Genomic DNA, 15,232 nt, shown 5'->3' with positions numbered 1-15,232 from the left:
ATATATACATACATGCAGGGAGCGAAATAAACTTTTTGACTCACCGGCCAGTGGCGGGTAGATGGGAAGAATCTACCCGCCAAGCATATTTCTTACCTGCCAACTTTTTTTTGATAAAAATTGTCTTTATTATTTTATATAATTTTTTTTAATAAAATATATATATTATATAATCATACTTGTGATTGTGTTATCTGCGAGACATCGCCACCTCGCTGTCTGCAAACAGCTCCACTGTCTGTGTGTATACTCGAGTGGCCTCCAGCTCCAGCAAGGATTCTCCGGCGCTGCAGCTGGACCCTAAATGCTACATTCAGCATGCAAAAGGATTCTCCTGAGCTACAGCTGGGCCCTATTCAGCAGCCCTCACTCATGCGATGTAAGCCAGGGACTCTAATACGCATGTTGTTGTTGTAGGACATTGATGCCAGGAGATATCTGTAGCTACTGCTGGATGGCGTTGGGACAACGCCTCAGTGAACTATTTAGTTTACTGCGACATTTCGTAGTGACTAGTGAGCTACCTAGCCAACGGAGGTATTATGCACTGGACTATTGCTGGAGGATTTGTTGATGTCTGGAGCTATCAGTAGCTAGCCGGCTGGATAACGTTACACAATGCCTCATGTATTAAACTAATTGAATAGTTGACTGGGTCATTTTGTAACGGTAGCTAACGTTATCTCACGAAGGTCCCACACTGACTAGACTAACGTCACGGTGACTCGGAGGCAATAGCCTCTGTTTACATGCAGGCATACAGAAACAGGTGGGGAGGGGGTAGGAGCAGCAGCAGCAGTGCGCGGTGCGCTGCATGTCTGTGCTGAGACAGCGAGTGAGAACTCCGCTAAAGAATTGGATCATGATTTTCGGTTTTCACATGACTATTTGATTGCCCGCCACACGGCGGTCAGACCTCTCAGTGGGAGGCGCCAAACGTAAAAACTGAGCGCAAATGGCGGGTGGCGCTCTCTAGTTTCGGTCCCTGCCACATGGCGCCTGTGGTAGTCAGAACCAGTTTGAGGTAGGGCTGGGCGATATATCGAGTATACTCGATGTATCGCGGCTTGTTCTACATGAGATGTAGTAAATTAGTATATCGTGAACATCGAGTATATGTTGTCACGTCGCGGCTGAGATCAGACTTTAGCGCAGAGCTGTCCTCTCATTTCATTATAGACACATGACCAGCGCGGACCTTAAATTACATGCAATTGTAATTTCATTAGACAGACCAGCGCGGACCTTTAATGACATGCAATTTAATTGACGCAAGCAATGGGCTAACGTTAGCTGCTATCCAAGTTATCCATTATGACTAGGCTAAGCTACCTAGCGTTAGTAGTGCCAACCCTGGAAAACGCTCAAAGCGGACTCCACAACACTAGTTCCATTCGTGAGGAAAGGGGATGGGGTATATTGATGAGGCTTGACAACAGAAGTTTAAACATAACTTCATATTTATTGGTTATTCGTTTCTATTATCAGCATCCAGTTTCCATCTCAGTGTCTTAAACTCTTCCTGTTTACATTAGAGTGTTGACGTCATCGCCTACGGCAGCTTAGACGCTCAAAACGCGAACCTAAACCCGAGGGTGGTCTCTCTCTCTTTCTCTCTCTCTCTCTCTCTCTCTCCATTCAATGATTTAAAGTAGCCAAACGTTACAGTATAAATACTAACTGGATAGTTGATGATATAAACATTTTATTTCATTATCTGAAATATTCTAAAATCATTAAGTCTGCTATAAGCCATTATCCCTTTGTGTGTGACTGTGATTATTATTTTCTCACAGTAGTGTATATATATATATATCTATATGTGTGTTTGGCTAAAGTGGATAGAAAACACAGTACTGTGCAAAAGTCTTAGGCAAAAGTCTTAGGCACCCAATAGTTTTTATATAAATTGTCTTAGATGTAAATTCTTTTTTTATTGGTGTCAGTAGACTACTCTTAGTACATTTTCATTTAAAGGGGCTATGTACTGCTATTCCTAGCACTATTTGGGCAACTTTACACAATTCCTGTGAGTCTATGTAACACATCTGTAAGGTTTATTCCAAAAATAATCATTGTTTTATATTTCTAATCAAGTACTCAAAACCAGCATTTTTCTGCCTCAAGATTTTAGGCTGTTATGGCCTGGCTCCGCCCATAAGCACTTTGAGTGACAATCAGCCCACACAGCGACTGGTAGACAAAGAGAGAGAGAGGGGGGGGGGGTGGGAGAGAGAGAGAGAGAGAGAGCTTCTTCCAGAGCGAAACCCGACACCTCTGCACACACTCCAGAGAGAGAGAGAGAGAGATTCTTCCAGAGCGAAACCCGACACCTCCTGAACAAACATGGCACTGAGTATTCCTATTATCAGTAGTTGTAGTTTTACGAGTACCACTGTACCAGTATATGAGCACAGTATCTGACCCAGGTATCGTTATCGGAACATCCCTAAACATTGGTAAGAAATGGGGCTAGGGTTCCAAAAATATGAACTGTCCCTTTAATTCAATAGTCTAATATTCCAAAGAACATGTTAAAATGTTGCAGATATGATCCTCTTGAATGTAAGATTACACTACAGTAAGTTAAAGAATGTGATTTTCTTGAATGAATGACTGTAATGTTCTTACCAGTGCTTCTCCCTATATCCTATCTAAAGGTAGTGGATCATTATGAGAACCCGAGGAACGTGGGCTCATTGGACAAGAACTCCAAGTCGGTCGGAACGGGTCTGGTGGGGGCGCCGGCCTGCGGAGACGTGATGAAACTTCAGGTAAATTTTTTTCACAAATTTAGCACCTCTAGTCCAGTGCATCCTCTATGCTGGTTGGGTATCAGGGACGCGTCTATGCGAATACCAACGCAGTTGTGCGTTTTGCTAATCTGATTGGCCACTGACGTTTCTGGTCATGTGACATGTGCGCCCAATCGCGGGACGAGCTGTGTCTTTGCCCATTTCCGCGTCGAACAGCCTGCAAACTACCTGGCGTTCTATCGCCATGCTCTAAGACAAACTCTAACCTTAACCAACTTTGAAAGAGTGCCTAAGCTTAACCGTCGAAAGAACTTGCCGTCACGCTCTAAGACAAACTCTAACCTTAACCAACTTCGAAAGAGTGCCTAAGCTTAACCGTCGAAAGAACTTGCCGTCACACGATTGGTGTACATGTCACATGACCAGAAACGTCAGTGGCCAATCAGATTAGCAAAACGCACAACTGCGTTGGTATTAGAATATAGGCATCAGGGACCTCAGCAACCAGCACCACCATGTCATTGTCCAACTAATGCTCCCAAAAATACAGTTTAATATATTACCTGATAAAGATTCCGTCTGGGATTAAACCTGTGTCACCAGTTTTAATATACTATTTTGGGATTAGTAGTGGCAAGCCCTATTTTTTATTAATCATGAATAATGATGAGTCAGGGCTGAAACTTGATAAAGAACATTTGTTTCGTATTATGTTTGTTTCCACTAGGGATGCACTGATACAGATACTGGTGTTAGATATCAGTCTGATACCAGGCTAAACCAGTCTGATACCAGGCTAAAACAGATACTGTTGTCAGATAAAACATTGGTATCAGAGAATTATCCCAATCTTAAAACCCGATACCAAGAGTGTAACATTGTCAGAAATCAAAGCAAAGTGACTTGACTTACAGCATTTTTAACATACAAGCACGTTAGATCTCTAATGGAGAAAACATTATATCTCAATCATCTTTGTCCAATAGCCCCAAACTGACTAATATAATATATAGTCTAATATTGAGTGAAAGTGATGGATCGGATCTGTACTCTATATTATCCACCAATACTGAATGTTTAGGACTCTGAGGCTGCAGTTAGACTGACTGATGTTTTCGTTTAGCTTTTCAGATGAGTTTCGCTTTTCCAGGTCGCAACGTAGCGGTAGGCGAGTCACACTTTCGTTTTGTCACCTGAGCACAGTGATGTAGTACACTGCCAAAGCAGTAAGTGGCAGTAGGTGGTGAACATGAAGGCAATTTTCAACCAATCAGAACTTGAATGTGCCAATACACTTCCTGCAAAGAAAATGTCAACAAGCCGCCATCTTTAAATGCCTATTTACCCAATGCAGCACTTATTTTTCAGCAAAAGTGTAATAAAAGTGCAATAAACAAAACAGATACATTCACTGTGTGTTCTGCCTCTCATTTGTTGATGAAACAAAACTAACATCAACACAAGTGACCACCAAGAGCGGATAGTTTAGTCTCAAAAAAGATCGGCGATGCATGCATGCTACATGCTAACGTGAATGGAATATGCCAGTATAACAGTATAGCATTGTGGCTAGCAGCTAACATTAGCTCACGTTAACCAGCCAGCACCAAACTGATGATATCGGGAGCTATCAGTAGCTAGATAACATTAGAGACAACGCCTCGTGTATTAAACAAAAGTGAATAGATGACTGGGCCATTTTGTTTAATGCTTGTTAAGATTGAAAGAGGAGCTTGAGCTAACAGGGTCTGATAGCTAACGCTAGCTCACGTTAGCCAGCTGCTTATGCAATCGTTAATGCTAGCAGAATGAATGGATGTAAACTTTATTTAACATATCGCAGAATGGGTACAATACAATACGGCTCAATACAAACTATTGTTAAGGGAATGCAGACTGTTGTAGCTTGGACTGGGGTCCTTGTAACAATAACTTGACAACACATGGTAGCTGCAGCTATAGCTCTGTTGTCACCGGACGTGGTGAGAGCACGCAGATGTGGGTATCTACTGCGCATGGGCGTTGAGCAACAACAGCTCCGCGCAGATTACACGACACGTTGTCTGCGAGTTTTTGGCGTTATTCCAAAACAGAAACACAATTTAGCGTTTTCTGTAGGGCCAAAACGTTTCCTGCCAAAACGGCATTTCTATCTAATAGGGACATCAAACGTATTAAAAAAACGAACACAAAAACACTAGTCTAACCATGGCCTGAATCAGTATCTGCTGTTGCTGTTGTGTCCCTAGTTTCCACATGAATGTGAACCGTCAACAATACCAGCGTGACATGGCTATTTTCTGAGTTGCCACTAGCATATGTTTAAGTGAGTTGGTCTACATTTGTAAAACCCAGTTGTCCTTGCATTGAGTAATGACTGATCTTTAAATCCACCAGATTGAGGTGGATAGCGAGGGGAAGATCGTGGACGCCAAGTTTAAGACGTTTGGCTGCGGCTCAGCCATCGCCTCCAGCTCGTTGGCCACAGAGTGGGTGAAGGGCAAATCTGTAAGTGAGCATTCTGTTCTGTACCGCCTGTCACTTCATCTTCTTCCTGGCAGTGTTCTGTTCATTGCTGTTTGTGTGTTTTTTATTTGACGGTGAGTCATTTCCGCTTCCCAGCTTGTTTATGCTACATCCTGTCAACATTTTTATAGCTATAATGAATGTTCTACAAGTGTACTGCAACGCACTGCTTGCTGGCCTTCCGACCACTGCCACGAAGCCTCTTCAACTCATTCAGAACGCAGCGGCCCGCCTGATCTCAAACCTACCGAAGTCAGCCCATGTCACCCCACTTCTCAGGGACCTGCACTGGCTCCCCATTGCCGCACGAATCCGCTTCAATCCGTCCTTGCCTCACAATGGTGGAATTAACTTTTATATATATATAACCCTAACTAACCTTACTGTCATGACTTGTACTTATATACTAACCTACACTGTAGCACTCAACACTTTGATGAACCTTGTTACTCAGTTGATAGAGTTGTGCCCTTCCTGCTGACTTGTTGTACAAAACTTGTAAGTCGCTTTGGATAAAGGTGTCAGCTAAATGTAAATGTATGAGTTGATGCAGCAGCAGCATCATGGAATCACTTGCAACTTGACCTAAAGTTTAGTTTCCTTGGCTCTCTTGGTCGTTTTAGATTTTTTGATCAACGGCTGTCCGCTGTCGGCCTGTAGTTGTTTTGCTTGGTTCTGTTATTATTGCACGATGCTCTTACTACTGTATTATTTTTTAACTGTTTATTAGTATTTCTTTATATTTGTGTATGTGTTTGGATTTGTTGATGACATCATGTAAACTCTGCATCATTGAAAATTAGCATCCCCCTCAATTGACTCCTGAGTTTAAATAAAGTACAAATACAAATTGTTTTACATTAGAAGCTCTTACAACAGGCTCATAATGTGTACATTGTATGTTATCATGGAGCAAATGATCCCTCCCTTATCCCAGTTGAATGTTATTTAGGCCACACGTACACATGTCTTTTTGAAACTATAGCTTTTTCTATGCGGCTTGGTCTTTCGTCCACAACGCAAACAGTGTTTTAGGGTCACTGAGACTGGATCTTTTTGAGACCTCCTGCCAGAGTGAAGATTTTGTCACCGTTTTGTTGTGTGGCCTAGAGACCTTAGTGGACAATGTAATATTATGTTGTGTTTCTTTACTCAGATCGATGAAGCCCTGATGATAAAGAATACTGACATTGCCAAAGAGCTCAGTCTCCCTCCTGTTAAACTCCACTGCTCCAGTAAGTCACTGTGGACAGCTGCTGTTCTCTGACCATCTCACTGTATATAGTTTCTATCAGCTGCTGTTATCTGATCATCTCGCTGCATAGATAATACAGTTCCTATTGTGTTCTGTTGTGTTTTGTTTTGTTCTGCTGTTCTTCTCTGTTCTGCTTTTTACTTTGTTTTAATGTGCTATTGATGTCCCCTTCTCCTCTCCAGTGCTGGCAGAGGACGCCATCAAGGCTGCCTTGGCTGACTATCGCTTCAAACAGCAGCAGGAGGAGCAGAAGGAGTCCTCAGCCAGCAACTAAAGATAGAGGACACCCTCCTCCTCCTCTAGTCAATCCTGTACTCTCTATCCTGTATCTTACTGCCAATGGGACACACAGTATAGAAGAGAGTTATTCCAAAACCACATATCTACTGTCTGAAAACATTAATTCTGTCCTTGGTATTACAGTGTTACTACTTACTACTAGTACGCACTCTGAAAATACATTCTCGCTACATGGAGAACTGAAAAAGGATTGCACGTCCCAACGAGATTCAAAGAAGGGATGAATGTTGCGAATTATTTTCACAGGCCAGGCCCCACCCCCTACATTTCTCTCTCTGCTCCTACATTTCATCACAAACATTAGCTTGTTCCTACAAAATGATTGTTAGTCTAAAGATACAGCCTGTTGGAATGTAATCTACTGACCTTTATTAGCTTACAATCTGAGGAATTACTGCATTTTCTTGAATACCAAGTACTGATTTTCCAGATGACAGTTGTGTTTCAAAATGGATATGTTGGATTTTGGAGTGAACCCCTTCACATACTTTTCACATCCTTGACGGGCTCCAGGACATGTCTAGGGATGCCATAGAAGGACATGTTAACCAGGAGTTGTCCAAGTGTAAACAGATTCATGGGACCAGTGTGATGGGTCGCTAGGGGAAATTAACATTGGCTTAACCCATGCTAGCAAGTGATAAATCAATTCAGTTGCTGTGGATTTTTTTTAACCACTAAAATGTATTGAATTCTATCAAACTAGTTTCATTACTTGTTTGTCAGCTAGCTAGCTGATATCCATTATGGATGTTGACATTTTACATTCTGATGTCAGATTCTTCGTGTCATTGACTCCCATTCATTCCAGCCGCAGTTCTGGTCCCATGTAGAGGAATACTTTCTCATAAAGGCAAAGAACTGTGGGATACATAGCAACCATTGTCATCTCATTCTATGGCGCTTCTAGGAACATGTCCACTCTATTATACCCACAGCATTAGCACAGAGTCCTGTGGTTCGCCCACCCTTATCTTTCTAGCCTGTCATGTAAGCGCACAATGTAAGCACTGATCGGGGGAATGGTATAAAGTCAGGCCTTACCTCAAGGGACTGGGAAACGCACAGCACAGTATGCACAGAGTTTGATGCTTTCTATACTAACATGATTAATGGGCATTTCCATTGATAAGAGCAAGTGGTTTCAAACCACGAGGTCTGTTGATGGATTGTTTGTTGTCGTATATTAGAAATGCTTCCTGCACATACTGCAATAAAACCCAATTAAAACGTTGTGTTCCTGTGTCCTCGTTCCTAACGAGCATAATGTGGTAATTGATCTTACTGTAAAGTGGATAAAATGTCTGCTGACTGATGATGAAGAAGAGTGATAATGCAACTGGCCAATAGATGGCAATATTTCTTTACATTCCTCGTTCATCCGAATCCAAACAAATCTTTGGTCATGTCGCCAAATTAGTTTACTCGTCTTTGGTTGGATATGTTTGTTCAGTACAACCCAATTATACCCCGATGAAGGCTATTACACATTGGGTTGTGTATTACATTAGTACCCTATGTCTTGCTCTCTTCTTTGATTGCCATTGTTCTTTGAAGATAAAAGTAGTAATTAGCAGTCATCAATATGTATAACATTCTATAACCAATATTTAGAACCCTCACCGTTCTCAATACAATGACGAAGGGCAATTCAGCAGAAGTGGTTGTATACAGATGCTAATGAATAAGGCTATAATGATGGCGACAGTTTGTACGTAGGCTTCTCCTGCTTCCTGTAACAGCTGGTAGTGGGATCATCCATATGGTCCCCGCTTTGATTGATTAATAGATTGAACATTTTATAAATTTTTATTAATTATTAATGTCCGCCTTGTTTCGAACGGTTAAGCTTAGGCCCTCGTTCGAACTGGTTAAGGTTAGAGTTTGGAATCGGCTGGTGGTCTAAAATGTTCAATCAATCAGAGCGGGGAACATAGACATGCTCCCCTGGTAGTTACGTTAGCTTCTGTCTTCCACTCGTGTTGTTTCAAGACTGCAGCTGATGCTCTTGGAAACGTTCAGGAAGACCGACTGAACATGTTACTGGTCAAACGATGGACATTGAGGCAGAGGTTAGATACAGTAAATTACTGTATAGGTTCCAATCCCTGGACTTGCTACTTGGAGATTATACGTAACACGCTACACTAAACTGGCCACTGAGTTTAGGCACTCAACCCCCAACTGGTCCAATGGATCTTCTCTGGCCAACACCAGTTGGTTGTATTGGATGTGTGTGTAGAGTGTTGCTTTAAAATGGCAGGCTTGCTTGCTCATGCATTCTTCTTTGGATAAATAAAGGTTTAAACAAAACACTGAGGTATTCAAACAATCCAAATACTTTGCCACAGTACAGGAACTATTCTTGGAGGCTGTTTAAAGATGTAACTCAACAATGTGTTTAGTGGTCTCTGGTTATATCCAAGGTAAGGCCACATGGTTTGTCTGACACGGCAAACCAGAATAAAACAGTGTACATTCTCTTCCTGCAAGACCTGCAGCCTCTGCTTTAGAGCAAGTTTAAATAAATATGGGGACATTACATAGACGTACTTGCGTTCTGTAAAAAACCATCACATTACAATAGCTTGTCAAACAAAATGATGATGTAAAAAATGTCCTCATTTGGTAGCATGTACTGATTTTGTGAGTGTGGAGTCTTGACATGGTCCTGATTTTCTTTACATAAACGAGGTACACACACAAAACATCCAGACTACAAGAGCCAATCAGAATGCAGCATAATCTCTGAAGACATCCATTTCTTAAAAGGTTACAGGTTCAGAAGGGAAGACAAATGTTCAGTTTGTTGGGGTACCTTGGTGGTTAAGTATTCAATGATGTCCTGGGTTTGAGTCTAGTTCATGTATCACATGTCATCCACCCCCCCCCCCCTCTCCCTCTTAGCTGTCACTCTCCTCCTGAAATAAAAGCCATGAGAAAATATTATTTTCAGCACTGAGAATAGCTAAAAGGCCGTTTTCTCTCCTGTGATCAGTGGAGGAGTGGGAGTTGAGTCACTGTGGCGACTCTGTGTTTGGGGCCCAAGCTCCTGCTGGGTCTGTGAGGGCCCTGGGCCAGATGGAGACTGGGTTGACTCATCCTGCTCCAGGCCTGCTGATTCTGGTTCAGGAGGGGTCACAGGCTCTTCTGGGCCGCTGGTCCCCACAGCTGTTTCGCTGTGTGAAACCTGACACAGCTCCTCTCCTTTGCGCGTTGTGTCAGTGTCCGAGATAGTGGCGTGTTCCTGCTGGCTGGCCTCAGGGCTTTGATCTGCTGCTGGGCTCAGCTCTCTCTCTCCAACCTCAGGGCTTTTGATCGCTGCAGGGCTAGGCTCTCTCTCCTCAGGTCTTTGATCTGCTGCGGGGCTAGGCTCTCTCTCCTCAGGTCTTTGATCTGCCGCTGGGCTAGGCTCCCTCTCCTCAGAGCTTAGATCTGCCGCTGGGCTAGGCTCTCTCTCCTCAGGTCTTAGATCTGCCGCTGGGCTAGGCTCTCTCTCCTCTGGGCTTAGATCTGCTGCAGGGCTAGGCTCCCTCTCCTCAGGGCTTTGATCTGCCGCTGGGCTAGGCTCCCTCTCCTCAGGGCTTAGATCTGCTGCGGGGCTAGGCTCCCTCTCTTCAGAGCTTAGATCTGCCGCTGGGCTAGGGTCTCTTTCCTCAGGGCTTTGAACTGCCGCTGGGCTAGGCTCCCTCTCCTTAGGGGGAGGCTTGGTGGGTGTCCTCAGCTTCTTGGCTGCCCTCATGATGTCAGCCTGAAGCTGCTTCCCAGAGTCGGTCTGCTGGGTCGGCTGGGTGTTTGCTGCTTTCTCTGGCAGCTCATTAAAAGGTTTGGTGCCTCCGGTCTTGTCCTTCTCATCCACGTACATCTTGGAGGGGAAGGAGGACGGGTAGTAGGCGTTGACCTTCCCCCTGCGGCTCATAAAGATGGAACCGCAGACGATGAGGAGGATGAGGACAAAGAGGGTGGATCCGACGCAGATGAGAAGCAGGTTCTCCTCCATGAAGTCCACCACCTGGTCCAGGAAGACCTTGTCCATGTGGGAGGGGCCAACAGGCGTGGTCGGGTGCTCGGAGGCGGGGCCAACAGTGGAAGGTATCGAAGGGGTGGGGCTGAGGTGAAGAGACTCCTCCTCCGCACTTCCCTCCATTGCACTGTGCACAGGGAGGGGCGTGGCCAGACTGCTGCTGAAAGCCACAGACAGGCCAATCAGGTGAAGCGCCGTGACGAGCATCCTTCCTTATAGGATCTGCAAATAACAGAGTACAACATTAAGTATGGTGTTCCAAAATGTTTTGTGTTTGATTTAAACATCTGCTAAAAGCAGTATATAGTACCCAAACACAACTATTCTGTATTCCCATGGAAAACCAAGTAGACCAGTACAGTACTAGTGGGGAGAGGAAGGGAGATGACATACAAGAAGAAAGGTCATGGGCTGGATTTCAAACACATTACATGTCCAAAGTATGCATCTTAGCCTGCTGATAATAATAATAATAATAATGATGATGATAATAATAATAATAATAATAATAATAATAATAATAATAATAATAACACATTTGATTTATATAGTACTTTTCTAGAACTCAAAGTCCCTGTTCTCTAAGGGGCGGGGGTAGTGAGACAAACAACAGACAAGCATAACAAACATGATGGATGGAGGGGGGGCTAAGGGAAGGCAGTGGAGAAGAAATGCGTCATGAGGCGGGATTGAACAACTGAGAGGGACTCTGAGTCTCTAATGTCTTCAGGGAGAGAGAGCTGCCATGGATAAGGTTGGACTTGGGCTTTGGAGAGAAGGCAGGCTGAGGTGGATCTGGTAGGGGGAGAGGAGGCCTGTTGCAGTTGGTGAAGGGCTTTGTAGCTGAGACCCCATACACCTCCTCTCTCCCTGAGGCACCAAACCTTTAAACACAAGACATTGTATGAAACAGAGTAATGTTGTGTGGATATTGGGTGTTGTATAAATAGCTCTAGCATTCCTTGGGCTCAGGGTCTTTGGAGACTTAATAGAACAACAGCTGGGGACTGATCTGAGACAGACTGGGTTTACAGAGGAATGGATTCCAGACTCGTAGCACATCTCTTTTTGTCTGTCTCTCTCTCTCTCTCTCTCTCTCTCTCTCTCTCTCTCTCTCTCTCTCTCTCTCTCTCTCTCTCTCTCTCTCTCTCTCTCTCTCTTCTGTCTCGTGTCTCTCTGTCTGTCCTGTCCTCTCTGTCTCTCAGTCTCTTTCTGTCCTCTCTCTCTATACATGTTACGTATACAGTATAGTACAGTATATATATATATATATATATATATATATATATATATATATATATATATATATATATATATATATATATATATATATATATATATATATGTGTGTGTGTCTCTCTCTCTCTGTCCTCTCTCTCTCTTTCATCTCTCTCTTGCTCTCAATATCTCCCTCAGTCCCACCCCTCACCACATCACCATCCGCACACGCACACGCACACACACACACACACACACACACACACACACACACACACACACACACACACACACAACACACACACACACACACACGTATAGGTGGTTTTACAAAGCTTATCTTAGCATCTGTTTCCTGCTGCTTCTGGCATCCTTGGACCAAATTGGATTTCTTCATATTTGCTTTAATTTAGTTGTGGTCCAAACAGGATGCTGACTTTTTAACAATGACAATGTGGTGCTTCTATAAGTACAGCAGACAGAGAGTACAGCTGAAAAGGGCATCCAGTATGAAGAACAGTATGGATGGTGCTGAGGAAGTCAGCACATCATTGGGTAGTAGGGAATAGGGCTTGGGTTCATAAATTTAGAATTTATTAAAGGAACACACAAACATTATGGGAAATGGCTTACCGTCTTCTCCAGAGTCAGACAATAAGATAGATATCAATTTCCTCTGTGCATTTAGTAAAAAGGTATCCGACTGCAAGCTAGCCTAGCGTAGCAAAAATTAATGAAAGTGGATACAAACCACTAGCCTAGCAGTTGGCCAAAAACACCTCTCCTAAGTTTTAAGCTAGGCTAGTGGTCCATATCCGCTTCCATTCATTTGTACTAAGCTAGGCTAGCTTGCTGCCAGATAGCTTTCCACTAAACGCACAGAGAGGAACATTGGTATCTATCTCCTTGTCGGACTCTGAAGAAGACGGTAAATCACATTTCCCATACTGTAATGTTGGCGTGTTCCTTTAAGATGAAGACACTTGAAACTTGTTTGGACGGTATTTGCTTTTATTAGCAAATTAGGTTTGAATTCTGGTTCAGACCTTTTAGCACAGCTAGAATATAAACCTGATTTGGGTGTAAGAGCTCACAAAGTCAGAGCCCCATTCATTGTCTACGGAGCAGCCTCAGCTTTAACCTCCCAGTCCCATCATTGATTGGAGAGTTCTTTCTCTGATTGCTAGCTTTAGGGAGTCAGTGGTGCATCTTCACAAATACTGACAGACCCGTCCTGAGGCACAGAAAGAACATAATATGTGAATTCTTAAATGGGTGGCATTCCCCTTTACTATCAAATCTATGCAGGGAATAGAATAGAATATAAATACTTTAATCATCCCAAGGGAAATTTGGCACTACAAATCGCTCACAAGTAAACATTTAGATAGACAAAGCAAAGTCACGAATAAGAATAACAAAATAATTGCCTAAGAATAAAGAATAAAATAAGGCCTAATAAAATGATAATAATAAAATACGGTCTGGATTCACATTTCCTATGTTATGTATATACATTCTAATATAAAATATACAGTAAAAAAATATACAGAAATCTACAGTAAGTGTAATATTACAATGTTACAATGTTGTTTTAAAAGTAAAAGTCCAGAAGATGGTCACCCTATGCTCAGTGATGCAGTGAGGCACAGTGATGCATTGTAAAGTCTGATGGCTGTCGGTATGAAGGAATATCGGCCATGCGCAGATGTATCGACACTCAGGTCCTCTGGCCTCCGTCAGTGTGCAGACTCATACCACCACAATACTCCTCCTCCTCTTCTCCCCCTCAAACCCCTCCTCCTCCCCTCTTCAACCCTAACTCCTTCATCGTTTTTCCACTCCATCTGTGTGCAAGCTGAGCCTCACAGAGCAGCACTCACCAGGAAGGGATCTCTTAGGAGGGGGGGGGGGGGGGGGGGGGGGGGGGCACGGGAGGGGGGTTATCATTTTTGTCAGTCGTTTGTCAACCCAAACACTGCTATTGACAGATTAATTCTCCATGTGAACTTGAAGACATAACATGCACACACACACACATACACACATCTTTCTCATCCACTGAATGACCCAACTCCAAAACACCAGAAGAGTTTTTGTCTGTATGAATTACTTTCCCTGTATAATGACTAATGAAGTACACACACACCCCCCCCCCCCTAAACACACACACACACACACACACACACACACACACACACACACACACACACACACACACACACACACACACACACACACACCACAAACATAGTATTATTTATAAAAAAGGTTAGGCAAGACTAGTTAAGCAGGACTTTTGCTATTGTAGGTGGGCCTCCCGGGTCTGGCAGAAAGTCTTGGTATTCAGTCATCATGGTCTTTCCATCATTATTTTGGTCACTACACTAAAATTATGGAAATACTATGATATTACCATCGTTATCATGGTCTAACTCAGATTATACCATGATATGATTCAAGTACAAAAGTGGTATAATGGCGATACATAACCTTTACCATGGCTGGTATAGTTACCATCATACTACCATGGTACTGTTTCATAGGGGAATTCTATGTGGGGAATGTCACATCAGACTAAGCGGTTCTGACTGGTCACATGAGGTAACATGACAGTCCTGTCTTGCATCTCATCCAAGGGAAAATAAATATGCAATGAAAAGATAATAATACTTGAACCTGAAGATGCATTTATTGTCATGCAATTGTAATTTATTTCTACTTATAATCAAATGTATCTACTGTTTTCAAGTCTTTGTCTTGTAATTGATTGTTTCTAAGGTACATCTCAGAGTTACTTTTCTGCTTTTGTTTTCTTGATCTTGTTCGATTTCCCATGTGGAGCCCAGAGGGACTAGTTGACCGGCTGTGGATCAGCTAATAGGAATCCTTTAAATAAACAAATACACAAATATACTGTTAAAAAACATAAACACTCACCACCAGCTCTAGTGGCTGCATACAGAAGAATCTCCTCCCGCTGGACTCGTACGGTGGGTCTGTCTGCTAAAGATGGAGAGAAAACACTCAGAGAAAATGAAGGGAGAGAACAGGAGAGAGAGGGAGGTCTGTCTGCTTTACCAAGTAACTTGTACAGAGTCAGATTTCAGCCTGGAGGTCTCTCTGGATGGTACAGAAACAGTTGTTAGCCAT

The 15,232-nt window shown here is 43.1% G+C and overlaps 1 protein-coding gene across 1 annotated transcript; it reads right to left on the bottom strand.

Annotated features, from left to right (window-relative positions):
- Positions 1 to 7,314: 7,314 nt before the first annotated feature.
- On the bottom strand, positions 7,315 to 15,152 carry LOC311237407 (uncharacterized protein). The gene is made up of 2 exons (XM_084325263.1): positions 15,020 to 15,152; positions 7,315 to 11,083 (listed from the first exon to the last, which is right to left on the bottom strand). The coding sequence occupies exon 2, from the start codon at positions 11,066 to 11,068 to the stop codon at positions 9,806 to 9,808; it is 1,263 nt and encodes a 420-aa protein (XP_084181389.1). The 5' UTR covers positions 11,069 to 11,083; positions 15,020 to 15,152; the 3' UTR covers positions 7,315 to 9,805.
- Positions 15,153 to 15,232: the final 80 nt, after the last annotated feature.

The sequence above is a fragment of the Notolepis coatsorum genome (assembly GCF_963971535.1).
Source record: "Notolepis coatsorum genome assembly, chromosome: 11".
Classification (NCBI taxonomy): Eukaryota; Metazoa; Chordata; class Actinopteri; order Aulopiformes; family Paralepididae; genus Notolepis; species Notolepis coatsorum.
The sequence above is the reverse complement of the archived record's forward strand: the minus strand, read 5'-3'. Positions and strand labels throughout refer to the sequence as shown.